Source organism: Diorhabda carinulata, chromosome 5 (genome assembly GCF_026250575.1).
Source record: "Diorhabda carinulata isolate Delta chromosome 5, icDioCari1.1, whole genome shotgun sequence".
NCBI lineage: Eukaryota > Metazoa > Arthropoda > Insecta > Coleoptera > Chrysomelidae > Diorhabda > Diorhabda carinulata.
Window position 1 is genome coordinate 16,770,437 of NC_079464.1, and position 26,069 is coordinate 16,796,505.

General features: G+C 32.1%; 2 protein-coding genes across 4 annotated transcripts in view; one reads left to right on the forward strand and one right to left on the reverse strand.

The window, feature by feature from the left end:
* LOC130894647 (katanin p80 WD40 repeat-containing subunit B1) overlaps positions 1-26,069 on the forward strand; it is a 168,822-nt gene that overhangs the window by 89,517 nt on the left and 53,236 nt on the right. Inside the window, exon 13 of one of the 3 annotated variants that reach the window (XM_057801588.1) lies at positions 16,939-17,085. The exons of 1 other annotated variant lie outside the window; for it this stretch is intronic. In XM_057801588.1, the coding sequence (XP_057657571.1) occupies positions 16,939-16,942 (4 nt within the window). In that variant the 3' untranslated portion in view covers positions 16,943-17,085. Of the gene's footprint in view, positions 1-14,736; positions 14,819-16,938; positions 17,086-26,069 lie in introns of those variants that run through there. One more of the 3 variants, XM_057801586.1, reaches the window with a different exon arrangement.
* Positions 20,306-26,069, reverse strand: part of LOC130894650 (protein big brother-like) — a 109,254-nt gene continuing 103,490 nt past the window's right edge. The window contains exon 5 of the mRNA XM_057801589.1: positions 20,306-20,421. Coding sequence (XP_057657572.1) covers positions 20,400-20,421 — 22 coding nt within the window. The 3' untranslated portion in view covers positions 20,306-20,399. The remainder of the gene's footprint in view (positions 20,422-26,069) is intronic.

The following is a 26,069-nucleotide window of genomic DNA, read 5'->3' on the forward strand; positions in this document are numbered from 1 at the left end:
GAAAAATTCTTAGGCTACTGTAGAACCAAACAAAATTCCAATGTCAAAATATTTTATTAGTCAACATATTCTTCTCTTCATTGGTAACATTTATGAAAGCGAACCTGCAACGTCTCTAGACCTTTCGAAAAAAATGTTTCTTCTGGCTCTGCAAACCAGACCTCCATAGCTTTTATTACCTCCTCGTTGGAAGGGAATTTACGACCTTTTTTTCAGTTGAGGAAAAAGATGATAGTCGGACGGAGCCAAATTTGGCGAATAAAAGGGGTTTTCTACTACTTCAAACCGTAAATCATGAAGTTTTTGCATGGCAACAAGAGATTTGTGTGCAGGGGCGTTGTCCTGCAAACACAAAACACCTTTGGATAGCTTTCCGCATCTTTTCCCTTTAATTTTTTCTGTAGAGTGGTCAGTAATGTCGAATAGTAATCTTCAGTTATTGTTCTAACTTTATCCAAAAAATCAACCATGATTACCTCTTTTGAAGATTGCAATCCAATTTTTCACCAATGGTATTAATCCTTAACCCTTTTAAATACAGGTAGTACTTGATGATGGCTCGATACTCCAATTTTTCGATTTTCACAATTTCGGTGGACATCTTTTTTCTTTTAGTTTATTGCGTAACTCTGGTTTACTTTTTTGACGTCAAACTTTACTCAGTGTAAACTTCTTCAATAAGTTATTGTTCGTTGCTATGGTAACGCAATGTTTTGTTTATGCATGGAACTCTAGGCTAACTAGATATCAGTACATACTCGTATAATATACAAGAATTGCTCATTTAACAGTATCTTGTATGTACGATCCATCAATTTTTTCTTCAATTCATTACATTTTGTATCAATGTTCTTATATGTGTGTGTATTTCTATTTTAAATATTCCAATGTAAATTACTCTAAATCTTTGAAAAAATTTTACTCTACGTGCTTGCATAAACGAAGTGCCCCATACATATAATCAATATTGAGAGTACTTTTTATTTATCATGTATATCAACGTATTCGAAATAATCAACTGAGCATTAGTAACGGATTTAGAATTTGATGGGCGCCCAATTAACCTAGGATTACGATCCTAACAACACGTGTCCTCATGGGTGGCCACGTGACGGAATAATTCAAAGTTCTCTCATACTTCCCTTATGCTATGAATGCTTGATTATACTTATCCCATTTGACATATATCCATCGGTATAAATAATTTTCTGCTAGGATCATTGAAATAATATAATAATTCTGCAAAATTTATTTTATAGTATTGATGTCATTTTAATATATTTTCTAAACACTGACATGTGTTCCACTGTTACAGCATCACAATTTTTACAAAAAATCTCACTCATAATGGAAAAATTGTGGTATACGTAGGTAATATGGGTAGAATGGTCTAGTTAAGTTGTTCGTACGTATTAGCAACAAGCATCAAGTAGCAGTACTACTGTTTGCTACTAATGTAGCAAAATTTCTTAGCAGCAAATAACTGTTTTTGTGGTTGTTTAAAATTTTTATTTCATGCATATTTTGATGTTCCTTTTATTCTATTGTTGTACCAAATTGTGGACAGCAGTAATTTAAGTCAACCAATGTGTGTTAAAGTCGAGTTTAATTAAACAAAAAATGAATAGAGTTAAGCAGTAAGTGAACGGGAAGCTGAAAGAATAGCCGAGTTAGTTGGACAAGGACAAAGTTATCGTGAAGTGGCAAATCTGTTTGGCGTACACCAAAAAACCATTGGCAGATTTATGCAAAGATGTCGAGAAACCAGTTTACATTCTAGGAGTCCTGGACAAAGACGTTCTTCAATTTTTACTCCTCGAGATGACCGTTTTTTGCGATTAAATGCATCGGTCAATGACGAGTGTTGAGCTCAACATCCTTCTACGAGAAGTCCAAAATGTAAATATTTTTGATAGATCAATAAGACGACACCTTCAGAATGCTGGTCTATACAGCAGAAGAGCTCGCCAGGCACCTTTGCTAACAAGACATCATCGTGTTCCTAGACTACTACTTTACAAGGCAATATTTAGATTGGAATTTAGAAAATTGGTGCCAAGTTTTATCTACAGATGAGACAAGAATCAGTCTAAGAGGTCCAGATGGACGTAATCAAATTCGAAGTCGGCGAGGAGAAAGATTTGCGCAGTCTTGTATCATTCCCAGGGAACCGTTACAAGGAGGGTCTATCATGTTTTGGGGAAGAATTTGTTTTGATACGCGCACAGAATTAGTGTCTCTTCCTAGACCCGCCCTTAATGCAGCAAGATACATAACTGACATTCTTGAAAATCACGTCGTTTCGTTTGGGCCATTTATTGGTGATGATTTTCGTTTAATGCATGATAATGCTAGACCACACGTTCCGTCAGATTTCCTAAATTACCTAAACGAACTAGGAATTCATACCCTGAACTGGCCACCAAGAAGTCCAGATATGAAACCTGTCGAGCATGTCTGGGAAATTTTAAAACGCCACATTCGTCGTCGAAATCCATCTTCTCAAAATTTAAATGAGCTTGAGCAGGAGGCATTAGAGGATTGGGAGAACATCAAGAAGTGATACAGCACCTAATTAAAAGTATGCCCAGGAGAATGTTAGCAGCAATTACATCCAGAGGCTGAAATACACGCTACTAGCGTTTTAAAAAAGGAATATTATTGTTCAGAATGCAAGTTTTATTTTTAAGAAAATTTGGTTTTATTGCAATGTTTTTATTTTAATTTTTTTACTTTTCCAAAATCACTGAGAATTACTACACATTTATTATTATATATATTTATAAAAGAAGTTGAACGATAGCAATATTAATTTAAATTTATTAAACAAAAAAATATTTTCAGAAATCGGGGTGGTAAGCGTTATTTTTGACCACTGGCAACCGGATCAGTTTTGGACAAGCTGTTCATATTAATTCTTTTTGTGCGTGTTTCATTAATATTCTATTCGTTGATTATATTTAACGAAAGCTTACTCCTCATGTAATTAACACTATTCTTACCGACACTTCATGTATACCTATTTCTACCACTGCCGGTCAAATGACCGGTCTTTTACAACTTATATTTTCAGTACTGAATGTTAACCAATAGCCAGCTTACCAGTATAAAAATATATTTTTTCTACGTCCGTTATAATATTCACGTTTTTTTCCATTCATTTGAATTTATAAAGAATGTAATTTCTGGAACGGTCAAACAGAGTGTAAAAAAGGACTCATTTTTTCACGCTTTTTCGTTAAAAAAGTGCTGTAACGTGTCATTTTCTAACGCAATTATAATTTTATCAAAATAGTGGACTGTGAACGCTTTCTTTCTCATGTCACTTCGTGTCTCCAATCAACTGTCACAATTTTATTTCTTGATATTCGTTCAAGAAAATCCGTTTTGTGTATAATCAAAAGGAATGTAGTATTATTATTAGTGATGGAGAGAATAGTGAAGAAAATGTTGTTGAATCGGCAACTGCAGCGACTATGAATCTTCACCCTGAGAAATCCAGGGAACAGTATTTAAAAGAATATAACTCTTTTATTGAGTGGCGTACTAAAAAAGGCATAAACAAAATTGAAAGGTACCTAATGGTAAATAACGACGTGGACATCAGTAAATACTCGAAATGTTGCAAATTCAAGTATCAATAGTAATTTAACTAATTCTTGATTAATTAAATGCTCACAGTTGTACTTTCAATATTACTTTTACAAAATAAGAATTGATAAAAGTTTTGTCATCTACAGAAAACTCGTGAGTTAAGTAACCCTTTTTCACTCGCAGGAATTGCCGCCTTCGGCTCGTGCGGTCAAACCATCCTACTTGTAAAAAAAGTATTACTTTACTCACTTATTGCATAAATAACTATTTTTTTATTCAAGAGTACATAAACTACATTTTATTCGTTTTCGTTGCATTTTTTTTATTTATAAAATGTCTATATGCAGCCTGCTCGGAAAAAACCGTGACTTTAATTTAAACCATAGAGACAAGGACATTTTTAAAGAAATGAGCTGAATGAAGCTTTATCTCTCTCTAATTTCAGCCGTGAATTTTATAATAATAAACTTTAACTCACGGATGAATACTGTCCACGTATGAATATCTTCCATGGATGAATATCTTCTTTGGATAAATAGCACTTTTGGACTTTTTTCCACATGATACCTATAATTTTAACAATCCAATTCAGTAAGTCCCGACTGGGAGGTCGTGACCCACAAAGGGGTCGTTACGGTTTATTTGAGGATCGCTGCATATCAATTTTCAAATTTTATAAATTGCAATAATCTTTTCTTGCAAACTTATACTTGTTCAAGGATTTATTCAGGAATGGACATTGAAAGATATTGAGTCCTAGACTGCATAAATCGGAAGTCCTCGAATATTGATATATAATCTCCCTTTTTTTTCTTGGGCTGTAAGAAATTTACGTCAAAAATTGAATCTTGGCATATTTCTTTATATTTAAAAAACTGAGGAGATATGAGTTGCAGTTCATTCGAGAGAAAATTTGTTACTCCTTGAATCCAAAATACAAAGAGATTTCCTAGATCATAATAGTACATATCTTTGGACATTCGCCAATCCTGCTGAATCTTCAGCTCGTGATTTATTCTAGGAAAAACAAGATTAACAGAATTTTGGTGTACCATTCGTCACCCATATCCATGGTATCGGTCTAGAGATTTGAATCGAAATATTAGTGTAGGCAACTACCTACCTATATGATTTTGGACAATATTAAATAAACAAGAATCAGGAATAAACCAAATGTCCAAAATAACTTTAAATTGACTTTGTCAAAAAGTCAGACAATAATATCAAAACTTGTATATGTATATCAGATACATGCTCAACCATCACAACCGTAATTAATATTTAATAATAATAATCACTGTAAAGTCTGAAAATGATTTTTCAGTTTCTCTTCAACTTCATTGATGTCGACTGTTGGTAACGGGGGTCGAGAATATTATTTTAAAATAGAAAAAAAGGGCTGAATTAACATCACCAAATTAGACATTTCATATACATGTATTGCACTCAGCTTGTTTTTCTTATTTTGATCATTTCCGTATATATGATTTGCCGATAATTAAAAAAATATTCACTGGATTTGATAATTTAATACCTTTCATTCGACCCTTCATTCAATTTTCACCAGAGTAAACTTCTAATTGAGAAAATGAATGAGGGTCCAACAATAAGGGAAGGAGCAACACATAGACGGAAACTACTTTGTAGTTTAACAATAATTACACCTTAACGATTATCCCCCAATAATTGTGGGCAGCCAGGCATGAAACAATCAGTGTTGCACCGAATTTGATCGCAGTAAGCATCGACGCAGACACGTGAATTGAATTGCATTGAAAATAAAAGCCGACATTATAGGTGAGAGAAGATTTAGCGAAATCAAAGACCACACCTGCAGTCGATAATCGTTCAATGTGCAAATAAAACTTGGCTATTTTGTAATATTATTATCTTAATAAGGCAATTTCGCGCATTTCGTGAAAGAAGGCTGCTGCATATCATCATTATTTTGATTTCAAATTAGGCTGCCAAAATAAGGTCCCATATATATGTTATAATTCATGTTTAATAATATTACGAGAATGACTGAAGGGTCAAAAGGCTTTTTCTATATCAATCGTTCGATGAGAGACTACAAACCGACGACTGATATTTTTGCTTATTTCCGTTCACATAAGCAGATCTTACATGATCAAAAAATTATTTTTTACTCACATTCTCACATTCAGATAATTTTCCAGGTTTTACTGTACCTCATATTCAAGAGCTAAAACTAAACAATGAATAAGATTTAAAAGAAAACGAATCCAATAAGCATACCAACATTTTTAAGGAAATAAATTATAGACTCCAAAAATTGACTCAATGGGAGCTGAGTGATCAAATTCTAGATCTTGAAATATTATTACAAGATAAAACTTATTGCCACGTATTTCCAATACTGTGAGACCTACCAACGTCCTAACTTTTTTTTGTATACATCTCACCTTCATGAGCACCTCTCTAGAATTTCAGCTCAATACTTTTATTATTTTGGCGTGGATATTTTTTAACATATGCAAATGTTGTTCATCAATATTTGAACAAGTTTGGTGCCATGTATTTCCAATATTATGGGACCCAGCAAATTCCTTATTTTTCTCTACAAACATTTAACTTTTTTAAACACTTTTCTAGAATTTTAGCTCGATACTCTCATTATTTTGGCGTTGATATTTTTTTAGATATGTATATGTTTTTGGGAGCTGAATCATCAAATTCTAGATCTTGACATATTACAAGATAAAACTTATTGCCACGTATTTCCAATACTGTGAGACCTACCAACGTCCTAACTTTTTTTTGTATACATCTCACCTTCATGAACACCTCTCTAGAATTTCAGCTCAATACTTTTATTATTTTGGTGGATATTTTCTAAATATGCATATGTTGTTGATCAATATTTGAACAAGTTTGGTGCCACGTATTTCCAATATAATGAGACCCAGCAAAGTCCTTATTTTTCTCTACAAACATCTAACTTTCTTAAACACTTTTCTAGAATTTTAGCTCGATACTCTCATAATTTTAGCGTGTATATTTTTTTAGATATGTAAATTTTTTTGGGAATTGAGTGATCAAATTCTAGATCTTGACATATTATTATAAGATAAAGCTTTTTGCCACGTATTTCCAATACTGTGAGACCTACCAACGTCTTTTTTTGTGTACATCTGAACTTCATAAACACTTTTCTAAAATTTCAGCTCAATGCTTCTATTATTTTGGCGTGAATTATTTTTTAAATATGCATATGTTGTTAATCAATATTTGAACAAGTTTGGTGCCACGTATTTCCAATACCATACATCTAACTTTCATAAACATCGCTCTAGAGTTTCACCTCAATGTTCCTATTCAAACTTCTAGAATAAAAATTTGGAAAACAGTGGATAGGAAGTTTTATCTCACCCGCCTTATACCCCAGACCTTGCCCCTTCTCACTACCATTTGTTCAGGTAGATGCAGAACGCCCTCACTGGAATACGGTTCACATCAGAGCAAGATATCAAAAATTAGCCGGCGCAGTTCTTTTGGGATGGAATCCACAAATTGCCAAAAAGATGCAAAAAGGTCATAACTTCAGATGGGAAATATTTTGAATAGTACTATTGTACATGTTTTTCTTAAATAAATGTTCAAATTTTGGAAAAAACCGCACGAGTTATAGGATAATAACACACAATAACATAGGATACTCTTCATCAAAAAAAAAAAACGAGATATAAAACAATTTTTTGTGAAAAATCTCAAAATCTAGCTTCTTCAACGCTATCCAGTATTCCAGTAATGAAGTCCCAATAGTCACGTCAATATCCAATCCAATTGACAATTATTTTCTTTAATTGAATTTTTGTGGTTACATGCTATTCATTATTGTAGATCTTACTCTTTGAATTAATTCTTATTCTGTTCTTCTTTAAACATGCCTCGGAAGCGAAAGCCCTGTGCAGCAAAAGTTGTACGAAATAAAGAATCTTCGGTTCACGCAGAGAAGAGAAGACAACAGCAAGCAGAGCGACAAAGTGTTATGAGAGCAGCTGAAACTTTTCTTCAGATACGAGTTCGTTCAGAAAGACAAGCTACATTGCAGGCTGCTAGAAGAGCTATAGAAACGGCAGAGCAATCCCAGGTGAGAAAAATTCAAAATGCAGAAATGTAAACCACGCGCCATTGTAATTTCATACGTAAGGATTGGTCGTAATTTTGCTGATACTAGGTTTCAATGTGATCCTTCAATTTGATATCATAATCATCCTTTGATTGTTATTGGCTAAATAAATAAGAAATGTCACTATTGCGATGCTTTCAAATGGAAAGATGAAACTGTTGGAATGTGTAAAGTTTCACTTCTATTATTTAGTGAACCAAAACAGTTTTTTAAAACTTTATTGTTAAGTGTTATTGATGAGTCAAAGCAATTTTTAGTCAAAATAAAAAAGTATAATTCTTGCCTTCAATCATATTGATTCATTTCTATTGTAATGTCTCTTTTCCTCATTTTATGGCTTCAATACGATCGAAGCCGCAGGTAAAAGCTAGTATATAATAAAAATATATAATAAAACTACTACACAAGAAAAGAATAGGCTCTCTGAGTATGAACCCCCTCAGTCTCTCCTATTAATCGTTTTGGATTATTCGCGTGGGTTGACTTATAAGCAAATCCCATGGAAAGAAATCTTAGTTTCTAAGAGAATTTAACAACTATTAACTTAGATCCAAGATATATACGAGTAATCAAAAATATTTATAATAATCAAACGGCAGAAGTGCGTGTTGAGGACATGGAGACGGACAAAATCGAAATTCAAAAGGGAGTTCGCCAAGGCTGCGTTCTTTCTGCATAACTATTAATCTATAGTCTCAGTTTTAATTCCAGAAAGTGCTAGACACTATAAATATTGAAAAAAAAAAAAATCTTGATACAGTCATAAACGCTAAAATAGGTCCAGACGAAGAAATCAAGATCAGAATTGAAATGGCTCGAAAGGTATTTGTCAAGTATTCCTCAATGTTTGCAAACGCAAATCTAAACCTCCTCGTCAGAATAGGATTCATGGAATGGTATGTGTGGTCAGTGCTGATGTGCGGAGTGGAAACTTTGACCTTGAAAGCTCAAATGATCAAAAAACTTGAGGCATTTGAGATGTGGCTCAATAGACGCATCCTGAAGATACTCTGGACTGACTGAATCACCAACGACGAAGTACTAAGACGCATTGGTCACACAAGAGAGCTGTTGACAATTATTAAGATAAGAAAAACTTCTTACCTAGGACACTTCTTACACAACGACAAACACCTACTTCTACAGAACATAATGCAGGGAAGAGTAGAGGGAAAGAAAGAAGAAAGAAGAAGAAATCCTTAACATAAGAGAATGGACAAGTCTCAGCGTCGGAGATGCATTTGAAAACGTGTTTGCCAACCTTCAATAAGAAGAAGACGAAAAATAGATCTACAATATCCTTATTTAAATATATGATTACTAATAACGATGAAAAAAGTTTTATTCTCAAAATCCGACAATGCTGTTTATTTACTCCCATGTTTTCTATGGATATATCTAATTCAATAAAGAGATTTTTCTTTATTTACCACCTCCAGTATGAATAGCGTTCAGTAAACATATGATTCGAAGATTAAAACTAGCATTGAATAAAGAATTGAATTTCTGACACTCATGCTGATATCTGACGCCTTTTGTGATATACTTAATTTGACTGTAATCCCGGATGTTTTTCTGTTATTAAAGCCCCTCCGGACCTCTTTTATACGTCGAAACGTTAAGAAATGTTTTCAAACACATGCGTGCTTCATAATAGGACTTAATAACATCTTGCTATTTTTCAACAATGGAAATTATAAGGTGGATTCGATAGGATTATTACATGATACGAAGGTATGAAAAATCTGTCGAAAACTGAATCGCTGTTAATATTTTTTATATATGCCGACTTTAGAAGAAAAATTAAATTTTAAACGGTGAACAATAACATATAGTTATTACTAAAAACCGAACGTTTATTATATAGATACCGGGCGTTTCACTTCAATTTGAACTCAAATTAATTTTTTTAAATTATGCTTTTATGATTAAGTTGTATTGAATAGATGCTAGGTCTCAAGTGTTTATCGAAGGCGAAAAATGTAGAACTAAATAACGTTGAAGGCTTATTAGTTATATTAATTGAACAATTATGTAAGTTTAAGACACTGGGTGCTCTGACACACATTATCATTAATCAATTTAAAGATGAATATTCCTTCGGAACTCAAACTTCGAAATAATTTATACAGGGTGTTTCTATATCCGACCGACAACGGTCTACCACAAAGAAATCTCAATAAATAGTTCATTTTGATATAGGAATACGAACCCTTACAGAGCGTAGTTGCTGAGATATAGATATAGATAAAGTTTAAATCAAAATCAAAAATTTGCTATAAATCAAGAACGTCTTTAAATTTTTTTTCAAATTTGATGACCAATATGCTCCTTAATAAAGTAATATGTTTACATAAACAAACTTTGGAGAAATTTAACCAGTTATTTTTATTTAAAAAACTAATGACTTTTTATGAAGTTTATTGAGATCTCTCTGTGGTAGAGCGTTGTTGGTCGAATATAGAAACACCCTGTAACAAAAAACGTCTTTGAAAATAATTTTCATATATTTTTTAGATATTCTTAATTTATCCAGTTTTGGAAATAAAACTTTTCTATATAAAAAAAGGAATTTAACATGGACAATTACACATTAGTACAAACTGAAATAACATGAACATTATCAATAAAATAAAATATTAGATGTTCCTACTTCATGTTCTAGCCTGCCAAAAGTCTCGAAGCAACTGTTACAAAGTCTTGTTATGGTCAAATGAATATCTCATAGTTTCTGCACGGGAACTATGCTTTTTGGTTTTCCTTCTCATTATAATACATCTACTTTCCTCGGTAAGACCTTTTTCTTGTTTTAGTCAATTGTTTAAATTTCTACGATCTTCCATTATATAATTTTAAGGATATTTGCGTCCTCTGATTTGGAATTCCAAAATTATCCGCGTCTTTAGGTTTGGCTTGTTAGCATTGAACACATACGGTATCTATATCCTTTTTGGTACAAGGATTGCTACTTAAGTTTTGGGAGATAACAACACTGATGTGAAAATTTTATCTTGGTCAAAAAATGGCATTGTGTGGCGAACATTTTAGGGCGATGATTTTCAATGATTTTCGACGTGGATTAAACTAACAGCAATGTACCTATCAACTCGCTTCGACTTTTGGTGATAAAGCACCACCTCGAGCCACCGTGTTTAGCTGATTTTCGGTACAGGATGAGTTTTGTGGAGGAATGGAAAAAATGCTTTAACAATTCAAACGCATGGAAAAGTATATTGATCTCAATGAAGAATATTTTCTAGAACGATAAAGCCATATCCAATTATATATTTGTAGCAGTAATTTTATAAATTATTATGATTTCTGGCTCATTTGTTTCTTTTGTCGAGTTGAATAGGATATCCTCATTTTCTTAGATACATACCCTTACGAAAAAAATAATATATAATAATAATATATTAATTCTGTTTTATTCGTTCTAAGTGTTCCAATTACTGCTAATTTTTTTCAATAATTTTTCGCTTATTGGATGCTGTGTATGTGGTATGTGTGTGAAAGAAGATGGCTTGGAAGCAAGTCCACCAGCCACAGAATATTTCAATGAAAATTTACTAAAAAATCTAAAGTTTATCGGTTATCTATGCTTAAAAGGTGTGTGAAATTTAGAGGTATTGTCTTATGAATGTGATTGCTGCATCCGAAAAAAATGAGATTGAGATCAGCACAAGAATTATCATCACAGGTACAGGTTGATGATTGTATAATACCCAGCCTGGCAAGATGAGCGGAATATCTCCCATGACCAGTCTTCATTCTAAGTATACTTGTAAAATTTCGAAGTTGTGTATTCGAAAATATAATTCGGAGGTGAGGGTAAAGTAAGATAAATTTGAAAATAGGTCTTATTTGAGGATCATGAGGCAGTATTATTCTAGTGTTTCTGCCAGGATACTTACATTTTATCTTTTATTGAATTGATCGCATCTCTTTCTGTATATACGTTACAAAAAACTCCATTTAGTACTGAATCTTTTGCTAATCGATCAGCTGTTTCATTACCACGTATTCCAATATGTCCTTTAATCCAAATGAAGGTAATACTCAAATTTAATAATATAGTTTTGATATCACATAAAATAGGACACTTCATTCTTTAAAGATGGGTTTCTTTTATGGCACACAGTGGATTATTGGACGCTAGTAAACTAGTTATCTATTGCAATATTTCGGACAGAAGGTTTTTCGAAGTCTGTAGTTTATATATATATATATATATATATATATATATATATATATATATATATATATATATATATATATATCTTCTAGCCGTTTTCTATCCTTTGGATATAGGCCTCTCTCATATTTTTCCAGTTTTCCCTGTTCTGTGCCACTTGGTACCAGTTAAGTCCGGCTGTTCTCTTGATATCATCATACCATCTTTGTTGTGGTCTGCCGGTGCTTCTTTTCTCCCCCCAAGGTCTCCATCTTGTTATTTTTCCGCTCCAGTTGGTGTTATTTCGAGCAACATGTCCGGCCCAGTTCCATTTAAGACTACCTATTCGCCTCACTATGTCCTCGATTTTGGTTCTATTTCTTATCCACTCATTGGTTTTATGGTCTTTAAGCGTTATTCCTATCATTTTCCGTTCTATTGATCTTTGATGTACCTTTAATTTATTCAAGATTTTCTTTGTTAGGACCCATGTTTCACATCCGTGGGTTGTTACTGGGAGAATGCATTCCATGTAAACCTTGGTTTTTAGTTTGAGGGGTAGGTTGGAGTTGAAGACGTGTCGCATCTTCCCGTAGGCCGCCCATCCTAGATGTATTCTGTGGTTAATTTCAAGTTCTTGATTGGTTTTACCCAATGTTAATTCTTGACCTAGGTAGATATAAGAGTTCACTTTCTTTGTCTGTTGTCCTCGCACATTTATACTCTCTTTGTTTGTCCGTTGGTTTGTCATGAATTTGGTTTTAGAAATGTTCATTTCTAGGCCTACTTTTCTTGCTTCTTGTTGTAGTTCTATAAGCATGTATTCTAATTCTTCACTGTTTGGGGCAAAGATGGCAATGTCATCGGCAAATCTTAGGTTACTTAGTTTTTCTCCCGATATATCAATTCCTCTGTCTTCCCAATGTAGGCTCTTAAAAACGTCTTCTAGCACCAGTGTAAACAATTTGGTTGACACAATGTCTCCTTGTCTAACGCCTCTTTTAATTATGATTTCCTCAGTGTCTTCATATAGCCTTACTTTCATTTTTGAGTTATCATTTAGTGTCTGTATAATGTCAATATATCGTTGGTCGTATGCAAGAATAGACCAACGATATATTGACATATATATATATATATATATATATATATATATATATATATATATATATATATATATATATATATATCTGTTTAAGCTACAATTATTATTTTCGTCTCTCGAGCAATTGCTATGGGTCCGATTTGGTTCACAATTAGCATACATGGCTTTTTTGGCGGCGGATTGATGTTATTAGACTTTCCATCTCCACCCCTCTCCATTTTATGGTTAAAAACTTATAACTGACTTTTTTTCTAAAGAATGTCGACTATCATATATTTCTAATATAATCTAAGTATGTAATATGTATTTAAAGATAATATTCTGTATATTCTGATAATCTGACCTTTTTCGCGTTACGACCACATCCCCAGTCCCGAAGATGACTTATGATAAACCAGAACTGGTATATCAAAAATATTGTCATCATAACGACTTCAATTTTGAATTATGTTATTCCAAATAAGTCCGTTAATAGGAAAATAATTCCTGAACAATTTTCCAAATTATATCCAATACATGTTTATGATCAGTACGCAAGTCAAGGTCAAATTACCTAATACGTAAGCAAATAATCAATTTAGTAATATTTTTTAATCAATTCAACTAATAAAATATGAAAAAAATCTTGATTATAGATAAATTTCTCGCATGCATCTACCTCGCGTATATGTTTTGTAATTTTTCTTTGTTTATAAATTTACTAACATCTTCTTACCTTTTGTTTATAGGAAGACCGTGTTTGCGGTTAAGTAATAATATTTCGAATAAAAGAAAGAGGAATCTCATTTCTCATCACCTCGCTATGGTTCATAAAACACACGTACGAAATCATGCAGCAAAAAGTCGTATTTGTGGTTAAGCTACAAAACATGGAACCATAAATAAGTTCTTTGGTCGGTGATTTAGTTTCTTGGGTATCAATCAAAACGTATCCATTCACATAAATAAAACAGGTGGTTTCGGAATTAGTGTGAAATAGTAAAACAGCTGAATTAGTTCAAGTTTGAATAAAAAAAAAAAAAAATGAAAAGTAGAAGAAAGTATTTTATGAGAAACACAAAGAATGATTGTTTTTTAAATTGCTTTATTTTTAGTCAGACCGTTTTATATCAATTGTATTTTGATTTTATTTACTTTGGTTTCGTCAGAACTTTATAAATTATATACTAATGATTCGGTTCTAAGTTATAGTTTTTCCAATATCAATTGCAGATTATAAAAATTGGTTCGAAACCCTTGCCGACAATTTTGTTCGATCTATCATGTGCCTAGATACCTCATTTTATAAATAAGATATATATATCTTATGCCAGAAAGTATTCGTTAAAAGGCAATCGAATTATTATAAATTGGAAGGCAGTATATGACGTTATTTAGCTAAATGCATTTAATTGTAGTCCTACTTAGAACTTGGAAAAAAATCATTATTATACCTCGTTCACTTGCTACAACTAAATATTAAATTATAAAACGTGAATGGACGAGTAAAATGTATCTGCAGGTAAGGGAGTTCGGTTTATACAGAGTACCAGACGTGAACTGACCCCTTTTTGTACCCCATTCGTTTCGGGAGAACGAAATTTCAAAGCAAAAACCATAAAGAAAACTAAATTCTTTGCAAATAAAACTTTATTGTTAAATTATCAAATTCATACCTCTCTTTACTCTCACTACACTGTGCAATTTCATTGTCTTCATACTTTCTTGTAGGAATATTTCCAAGAAATTGTATACAATTTTGTACAATGTACAAGCGTCCGACAGCTTCAGCCAATAGAAATGCATTTATATTAACGATTCGATGTTTCCATTCGTAAATAGTGGAGATGATGAGTCCACGTGGACTGACGGTTTGTTAGATGTTTACCAAATTTTATTCGGAGAATAAACATTAACTTTCATTTCTTAATATGGTATGAATGCCGTAGGTATTTATGAAATATTGTTTGTTCCTCGCATAAATTGATATTGAAGAACTATAACATTAATTCTTTTTGTTAAATCTAAGTGGAGATATAAACTATTTCCGTGTACAAATTAACAAATCACTGTTTGTGCATTATTGAGGCTATAAAATTATTATCTGTGTAGGTATATTATAAAAGTCCTCAATTTATATTAGAATGAATAGAAGATGCCAAAATGTCTACTTCGCGAAAATAATTTGTAAACTGAATAATTGCTAGCCTTAATTACGTGTTGAAATAAATTCAATACAATCATTATATTATGAGGTAGAAATTCATATATAAACAATGCAGTCGCCCACTATTCAATACTTCCCCTTTGTAAAACCATACAACGAAAATTCGAACATATCTAACTTCCTGGATAATTATAATCATTCATTGTAATATGGGGATGTTATTTCATCCCTTAAATAAGTACCTGTAATTTAGAACTGCTCTATTGATTATTCAGTCAAGTCAATTGGCCTTGACAATGTTATATGTGGGAGTATAAAGGCTTCTACTACTTTTATTTCTGAATCGATCATTGACAGAACAGATGAATAAAACCAAGTTATATTCCACATAAATAGACGTCAATAAAATTTTTTTTACATTTCACAAAACCTAAAAAAGGATAATAGATTTTATATTTCGTACATGTGAAAATTTCCAACCAACTCATTGAGTATATAATTGTAGATCTTGTAGTGTAAATGTACATGATGTTAGCATTTGTAAAGCTTATCAATTTTCTTCTCCTATACTCACAATGTACATATCTGCGTGAAATTGAAACCCAGGGGAGATATGGATCAACTTATCAACTTCCATCTAATCCTTCATGTTCCGAGCTTGAGGTTTTTACAGAATTGTTTCAATAATAAAGTTAGATTGTACCGAATGGAGTTAGTTTCTCTTCATAAAAGTGTTGTACTGTCTTAAGGGAATCTTTATATAGACTTCTTTTCTTTTGTGATATTGGTATGTATACATGCCTTTTCCTTGGTCTATGTTCTATAGTATCTTGTCGTCTATTGTGCTCCAATTATTGTGAAATTAAAAAAACGCTCTTAACAGTTATCAATTTTCATGAAAATTTGGATCCTCAACTATTAAAACGTTTCACACTAAATACTAATTTCCAAACAAATAATTTTGTTTAATCAATTTAGGCATTTCTTACAAAAACGACCATAGTCCTAAAATTCGGATTTCGCGGTTTAAATTGACACTTATAAATCAGGGACCACCTGTTTAACTGGGAAAGCCAGATTCTATATAAAGAACCATAGTACGAATTTACAGCCGCCAAAAGATCAAGTAGCTCTACAAAAACAGCCATTGTCCAACGGAATTCCTGCAAAAAGTATCATTGTCTAGGTCTGTTTGATTAGTAAGCATGGCGAGTGTTACAGATATTTGTGATAAAAATAATGTTACAAATTGGCAGAAAAAGTTGAAAAAATGTGTACAGAAAGAAACAGTTACAGTTAACAGGTGAATAAAGTACGTGGTGTGGCACATATAAATCATGAGAGAAAACAACTGATTGTAGGTATGTCAAAAATTGAATATATTTTTAAGTATTCATGTTATTATTGAGTAGATCTTTCATTTTGGGTGTTTGCGTTTAAAGTGCTTTCATAATATAAACGAGAATAATCGACGGATTTTGATAACCTCTGTTTAATAACATGGCGTCAAAGAATGAACAAGATTCTTATTTAGTTGGCTTAATATCCAATTTAGTTGGCTTCGCCGTAGATCCAGAAAAGTTAGTAATACAAGTGATGATGAACCAAATACGGAAGAGGGAAATCGTTTAGAAACAGTGCAGGGTTTTTTTACAAGATAAGAGTGGAAGGCAAAGAATGTGCAGTACGTTTTAAGGCGTTTTTAAGCATATTTGGTGTTACTAGAGGGAGAATACGAAGAATAAGAAATAATCTTTTGCTTCAAGGTAAATCACCACACGATAGAAGAGGAAGGCATAATAATAGACACAATACCGGAGCCTATGGCGAATTTGATAAAAACCCATATCCAGTCATTTGAAGCTCGGCAATCACATTATTCAAGACAAAAAAAACAGATTATACCTTTCCCGAAACACAATGAAACTGTTGGCAAGAAAGGCCAGAATGATGTTACTCCATTATTTTAACAGGGCAGATATAAGCAACAAAGACTTAGTATTGTTTAGTGATGGATGCCCGGGGCAAAACAAAAATTATTTGATGGTAAGATTCCTTTACGTTAAAATTCACATTTTTTAAATTTTAAAAACCATTAAATATTATTTTCTTATTTGTGGACATTCCCGACTGCCTAACGATTAAGATTTTCGTTTAATTGAGGCAAGAAAAAGGAAGAGCACTGCAAAAATACCGTCTGACTGGGATAGATCAATATCACCATCAAGAGAGAAGCCCTCTCCTTTTAAGATTGTGAATGCAGAGCAAAAAGATTTTTTTAATATGGCTGAAGCTCTGAAGCCATTTTTTATGCCACCTATGAAAATAAAATCAGTAAGAGTGATTAAAATAACTGCTGAAGTAGACTGTATATAGTCTAATAGAATAAGTTAGCTCATCAAGTTTTTAAGGCAATTTAGGAAAAAATATTAGTATTTATATAGCAAAAAGTAAGTATAATAACTTATCTCTTTAAGTGGTCTGAAATAATTTTTTATCTTTATATAAAATACTGTTTGAAATACATGTTGTCATTTTTGAACAGAATATTATGCTTAAAAAGAGCTACAAAATTGATTACTGCATTTTAGTCCTGTAATTGTACCAAAATATTTGGAATCACCAACAAATGACTTGCGCAAAAGCTAAAATCTGTATATTGGATAGTTTATGAACTAAGGTCTTATGAATAAAATAACAGAAAATTAAAAAACTTGGTTTATGCATTAATGGTGATAGCGTTTATTTTTTTATTGTAATTCCGTTCCACGTTCTTATATAAGCCAAACCAATCGTCGTATTTCTATCAGAGCAAATGAACATTTACTGACTGTTACAAATTCCGATATGTCCTCCACTCTAACTCAACATCGTGCACGTATCGGACCATTATCAATTTCGATAAAATAAAAACATCATCCACTTCACTCCTTCGAATTCAGAACATATCGAAATTTTATGTATATAGTTACTATTATTCAATAATAGAGCTATTTTGCACCCAAGAGAATTTTTTTCGATAATCATTTAGCTGCAAGATGGATTTGTTGGAAAATGGAAATATTTTTTGTGAAAAGAGCTATTGTTTGGAAAACCACGCTTATAGCGGTCAGGAGATTTGATCTATTCAACAAGTTTAGTAAGTAGATAGAGTGAAATATCTCCATAATTTTGAGATAGATATTTTTTATTAATATACAGCACTTTTACAATCTATAAGCTGAGTAATTTTCTCTAAGTCACCAAAGTGAGTCAGCAACCTTCCATTGGCACTTTGAAAGTATTTATTATCGGATATCTTCTGTTCATATTCTCTTCAAGCTTCTCTTTGCTAGTGATTGGTTGAATAGATTATTTCTTAATTCATTGTCGTGGTCATTGGATCAAATATGGTATCTTGTAAGATAGCTCTTTAATACATCTTTGTTTAGTGGAATGTTCAGATCATTTTGAGTTATTTGGTTAGCAACGTACCAAGGGGCTCTACTAATCTGATGGAAATAGCTGGATCGAACACAAAAATAATTTATATGTTACTCCGAAGCAATATGAGTCGATATTTATTACTAAAAGTGTACTTTTTATAAAATGATGTTGACTTTCGACGTAAGTCATAGAATATTCAGCATACCTACTTTAGCTTTCACACAGATTAACTGTTTTTTTGAATATTTTGGTACAATTAGAAAATTTGAGAGAAAAAAAACTCCTTTAACGTGCAACCTCTACTTTTGTCGATCTTTTTGTAATGGGAAATCAAACCTGAAAGTTTTTCAGTGAAGAATTCGTTAGAGTTAATCAACAAAGTGAAGACTACAAAAATTGAAGATGGGGAAATTTTAATCTCCTTTGATGTAAATTCATTATTTCCCAGCGTGCCGATCCCGCAGACCTTCGTGTACCTTCAGGACTTATTGAGATCTAATAATTTTAGAGCTGATGTGATAGAAGAATATTTACAGTTAACAAAAATAAGTATGAAACAAAACTATTTCCAGTACAACAACGAATTCTACAAGAAAGATAAAAGGAACAGCAATGAGGAACTGCCTATCACATGTGCAGGTACATCCCGGCTGATTTTTTTCATTGTATAAAACATAAAATGTTCATTTCTTCATTTTCTGGTACATCGGTTAATTCACTGTCTACTCTCCACCAAGAGATACAATAAGGAAAAGTCCTTCATTGAGGATGTAGCTGTACTCAACGGTTATGAAAAAAGAATTGTAAATAGGTTAATCAATCGTCATAGGTTTAAGAAATCTCTATGTGAAACTACTTTTTTCCAAATTCAAAGTGAAAAACAAGAAAAATCTGCTCTGATACCTTTCAATCCTCTTTATACGAGAGGATTAGAAATTTGGAAAAGAATGGTATATATGAAATAAGTCATGGTGACCGGAAGTATATTAGGCAGACTAAGAGATCCGTTATTGTCCGGTTTATATAAGCTATTGCTGAACACGCTGCCAGTCACAATCATGACATAAATATTAATAATGTAAAATTGTTAAAAAATGTATCCAATAATAAATTGTTGGATGCATTTGAGAGCATTGAATATGCTAGATGTAAGAATAGCTTAAATAGGGACAAAGGGCCAATTCCTTACAGTCTACTCTTTAGTTTAGTAGAATGAACATGAATATTCTCCACAAGGAGTTTTTCCCCGCTGGAATTAATTTTCGCGGGAGAAGGTTTATGTTGGGAAAATTTAGTATAAAACAGGTAAGTCAAATTATTAGATTTCAGTTTACCTTCAGTCTCTGAAGACGATAGTTTGGTTATCGAAACGCGCTTCAAACAGTGTAATTATGAGTGTTGCTGTAGTGGTAGCGTAAACATTGTATTCACTATGGAAAAGTGTATACCTAACTCTTTTTTTGTACATTTAAAATTTGAAAAATAAGTGTGATAAGCAATTGTTTCTGATCACAAAAAATATATTTTATTATAATTATGTTTTGCTTCTCAAATATAAAGCTTCAGTCATAAAGTATAAAAATACCAGAATGCTTTTTTTTTTGATATCGTCGTAAAAATAGCCAGACTATAATGGAATAAATATAAGGCTAGAGAGTTTCTACCACCACTGTATAAATAAATAAACCTTCTAAATGACAGAATCAATGATAAATATTTGTTTTATTATAATATTATTGTGAATACATCGACTTTTCATTGAATAAGATACATATAGTCAGCTAAATTATCCTCCTTAAAATTATGTCATCCTCCTTTCGTTCCTGGAACAAGAAAAAATAGTATAAGTAAATTCTTATAGAATGGAATGAATTGGAAAGATCAATACCATGTTTAAAATGACTTGAATTCTGAAAGATATGAACAGTCTAATTTGGTAGTAAACCTGGATTTACTTTTTATCAAGTATTCCCTAAATCTAAATTATTAGTTTCTGAGATATTCTGATTTTTCTGTATAATTCAATGATCATGTACCTATATTCAATCATATAATAATAATATATAATATACATAATTTTTAATGTGACCCCAGATAACCCAGATACATGAGTTCCTTCTATTGAAATACGATGGAAATAGTTCATTCAGTTCACCATTAATTTAACGTCGCACCATCTAGCAAGAGCCGCATCCTTTGACGTGTACGAAGTGGAACTTCTTCCAACTAGAAGTGATTGGGTCACTAGAAAATCTAAATACATCTCAGCGTTTGATTGCTCCTCAATAAAATTATGGTCCTACTACATATTCTACTACAAGCTTGCTTTTGTAGGTTGCCGCCTTTCATAAAAAACTTTTATTATCATAATATACTCTTGCTAACAGTGAAACGTTTTTATTGCATTCTACCAATATTCACATCATTCATTTCATCAATAGTGAAATTCATTTTTGCCCTATCAATTTTTGATAAATAACTCGCAACTAATTGGTAAATGATTATATATAGGTACATAATCATTGTTTTGTATGAAAAAATCAAAATATTTCAAAATGCTTGACAAAAAAAGAAGTATGTTGGTAGTACTTTTCGATATAAACATAAAATACTGGGTGATTCATTGGAAAAAAACTGAGAAAATAATGTATTAGTATTTAGATCCACCCTATATTAGACTCAATTAATATTAACGGAATAAATAAATTTACAAAATCTTCAGTACCATTCGAATACTTTAGCTGTAACATTCTTGTATTACTCTTACATTGTATAGGGTATTGAGTTTGTTATGATTTTTTTGGAAAATTGGTTATAACTTTCTAAGAAGTCAAGCTGATTTCAAATTTGCAATAAAATATAGATTTTTCTTTTAAAAAAATGTAACTTTGTAACGTCTCAGCTAATGAGATCATAATTTTATATTATAAAAAAGGTCTTTTTGGTTTTAACCTTATTTCCATTGCATTCACTCAAATAAATTATCAAACCAAGCTGAACGAGTGAACCAATTTCTACAATTTCCAAACCTCATAATTTTTATTTCCAAGACACAATTGGTGCAATCTTTTTAGATAGAGAACGTAGTTAAAGGCATTATTGAAGACAAGGATACCATATTCCACCTTGCTAAATTAGTGAGGTCCACATCGTCAACCGACGCTCAGTAGACTCGTATACTAAACAAGAAACTAAAGATGTCTCTAATGAATGTAATCCTGAAGTGAATTTCAAATATGTATGCGGTATTGAAACCAAGATCAAGTGGTTAGAAACATTAAATGATTCTGCTGTTCGTAAACGTATATCGAATATTATTATTCATCTGTTAGCTCCTGAACAAATAACTAAAGATACTCAAAAATACACTACCAAAACCCAACAATTTATCAATAATATCAAACCATAGCTTGCTGACATGCATAATATTGATCCTGCTCGTACCGATAGATCCCTCAAAAATAGATTTACAAGATCACAAAAAAATTGAAGAAGGCTAGCGAGTTGCTGATTTTTTTCCTGTTAAATCTTACCTTAACTAAGACTTCTCTAGAATTTCAACTCAATCCAATTATTAGTTTGGTAGAAGTGATTTTTTGAATATTTGTATGTTTTATATCGATATTTGTGCATGCGTATTTCCGATAATGACTGAGCATGCGAGTTGCTGATTTTTTTCCAGTCGAAAGTTACCTTATTTAAGAGTTCACTGGAATTTCAGCTCAATGCACTCATTAGTTTGGTAGATGTGATTTTTTGAATATTTGTATGTTTCGTATCGATATTTGTGCATACGTATTTCCGATAATTGTTGAGCATGCGAGTTGCTGATTTTTTTCCAGTTAGGCCTTACCTTATATGAAACTTCTCTAGAATTTCAGCTTTGTATTCAGTAGATGTTCCACTAATAATTCCACTGGAAGCTGTGGCTGTCACAGCCTGTGCCCCTCAAAAAATCACAATTTGTAGCATTTACATCCCTCGGAGCTTCAGCCTCGATGAATATGACCTAATTGGATTCTAAACATTCATTTCAATCAGTAATGTCACTGGTTTCATGTATTATTACTTTCGTCTTCTCTTCTACTGATTCTGCCAGTAGGAAACTGAAGAAAAAACAGGTGAAATTCTATACCTGTAGTGTCTCAAAGAAATAGTCCGCTGGAAGTCACTGACATTTTTTTTATTATTAAATTCTACGGCTATCAATGATTTATTCATTTCCAATAGAGCACATTACGAATTTCTAGAATAATGATCAGCTTAAGGTACAAAATTTCCGACTTGACTGATACTTCCATTCCATTATCCACAGGATATTATCAAATGAATGTACTCCAAGGAGTAACGATCAGAACAACCAATCAAATATGTGATACGTGCAAGGCCGCTGGGCAATAAAAATTATGATTACAGTTGTTAATTATTTTCGCATGTTATATTTAGTTCCCAAATTATAAAATTATGAGCTAGAAGATTCCTATGTCCTTTTTATAAGTAGTTTTAAAGGACTTTCTTGGAACTACAGTCCCTATGAACTTGATTTTTGAGGGATTCTAAATTTGCATTTCAGTCAAACATATCACTGGTTTCTTGTATTATTACTTTCGTCTTCTGTTCTACTGATTCTGTCTGTAGGAAACTGTAAAAACTGAACAGGTGCGATTCTATACTTATAGTTTCTCAATATTAATTTTTTTATTATTAAATCTTGCGGCTATTAATGATTTATTCATTTCCAATAGAGCACATTACGAAATTCTAAAATAATGATCAGCTTAAGGTACAAAATTTCAGACTTGACTGATACTTCCATTCCATTATCCACAGGATATTATCAAATGAACGTACTCCAAGAAGTTTCGATCAGAAGTCTTTTTATACTTGTAGAATATGCCGCGGATTTATGTGCATTAAGGGACTTTTTTACAGAATAAAAAAATTGTGCCAACATTTGAGGATAGTTAAGTAAAATCACTCTTGATCATATTTGTTATTATTTTTCCACTTCATTAATAAAAGCTTCTAAAAGAACTTTTCATTATATGCTGAAATACGAATATAGGTTATCAGTTCATAGCATAACAAGAAAGTTATGCCGTTTCAAATAATTGTTATTTAATATGACACAATTATTTCCTTAAAGTTCACTAATGTAATGATTCGCCATTATTCTATTCCCTTATTATCATCAAGATACTGTTCAGATAAGTATATATGTGAATGTGACATATAAATCTAAGGGTACATAACCCCTGTCAACAAAAAAGCAGGTAAAATCACTATAGATCCTTTTGAATTCGAAAAATAAAAAAAAATCACTCCCTGCTTGCTACTGTGTCTACTGTAAGTACTGACACTTCGACAATGTTGAAAAGCACTTTTTTAAGGTTCCTGTGAAGGAGTCCAACTGTTTATTCACTGACATTACTTGAAAAAGTTATCGAGAATGTTTTGGCTCATTGGACTTGAAACTGATATGTTTAAAGTTGTCTCAACGTTGAATGGGGATCTATTTTTCTATTTTACATGTGATCTATACCGACAAAAGGGAATTTTGGCTATTATGTTTTTAGAAAAGCAAACAGAAATTGACACTTGGATTTTTTCGGATGGATTATTTGTAAATTGATCGGTAAAGTCGAATAACAATCCTGAGAATTATTCTAAATTAAATAAAATGTTTTCTATAAAAGTCACTAAATCTGTACAAGAAATTCATATGTTACAATTGGGAATTTTTTTTATAACCTTCTAGAAGAAATTCGTAAATCTTTTTCTTTGGCAGGTATTTTCACTTCTGGAGAAAATTGTTTAAGACAGAGAGAAAAAAAATTGTTTACATTCTGTAAACAAAAGGAAAAAAACACACAAATAACCAAATAAATACACAAATAGAATAAAATATAAAGTATACACACTAAAACTACAATGATTATGACAAAAATTTCTCTATGTAATATCCACGGCAACCCTAAAATATGTTATAAGTTGTATTAAAAATCAGTATTAACATTAAACCAGTGTGTAGAATGCTCGGAATAGAATATATTAGTCTTTTACAGCGTAGGAAGCACTTTCCAGTGAATATTTCTTAAAATTCTTGCGAAATGCGAGAAAAGATGTTAGAGATTTCTTTTAAATTGGCAAATTATTGTGCATTTTTTTCGCATTGTACAATATTGAGCTCTTAACTAATTCTGAACGTAGATAAAGATCGTGCTCCGCGTTCCTAAGTGGACAGTAGTGCAATAACCTTTCTGAGAAATGTGCTTATGGATTAGGCAAACGGATTCAATGATGAATAAGGAAGGAAGAGTCAATATTTTGAATCTTCTAAAGAAGTGCGGGCATTTAGTGCTACTGTTTAGTCTGATTAAATATCTAATAGCTCTCTTTTGTAGTTTGAAGATTTGCTCTAATTGTGGGTATTCGGGTTGCGATTCAAAAAGGGCAAAATAAACTGTTATAAAGGTTGATAAGTTAAGTTCTTTGAAAACTGATTGTCTTGTCTGCAACAAGCCCTAAGAATTTTATAGATTCAAGCCACGTGAGAGGTCTTAACCTGAAAATATAGTACTGCAATTTGTTAATTAAAATAAAATGATTTACAAAATCGAAATCAGCGAAAGTTGTTGCAGTGGAGTGATGATTGTTTAGGCTAGTGAATATTATTAAGGAAGGAGAATGTAGCATAATTTGTGCATTTGTTACTTAAAAATCCAAATTGATGGGTAGTAAGTATGCATTACTTAGACAGAGATGATAAAAGATCGCATGTTCTTTCCAGATATACATTAACCTTTAGTGGACCAGAGTTTATTTTGTTTATTTTTAATACGTAAAACGTTCTAAGTACAATTTGTCGTGATTGCAGATGCTAGTTTTTGTTGGCAAGTGTCGAAATCATCCAAAGTGAGAAATGTTAAAATAAGTGAATGGACCGTGAGAAAGTGATTTCCTACAGATAAATTATCTTATTGACCTAAGCTACTGGATCGATGTTTTTGACACTCAGATAAAAAGACATGAACAAGCGTATATTGCGGAGAGTCATCCAGTTAGTCAAAAATCACTTGTGATACGAGAAGGCATAACCTTTGAAAATGACTCGGCGTTAATGTGAGTGTTTATCTAAAATGAGTCGTTGAATGCGCATAGGTACCTGGCAAAAGGTTCTAGAAGAACATGTTTTATCGTTCATGATTATTCTTGGAGAAGATACAATCTTTATGTACGAAAATGGACTGATAATGATGAAATAATTACATTTCTCAAGTTTGCTGGCAGTCCAGGTGTCTAAATCCGATAGAACCTGTTTAGGAAGAGAAAAATTCAGGAGAATTTCGCGACATATTGATACAAATATGGGAAGAGGTTCTAGAAGACCATATTTTATCGTTCATGATTATTTTTGGAGAAGATACAATCTTTATGTACGGAAATGGACTGATAATGATGAAATAATTAC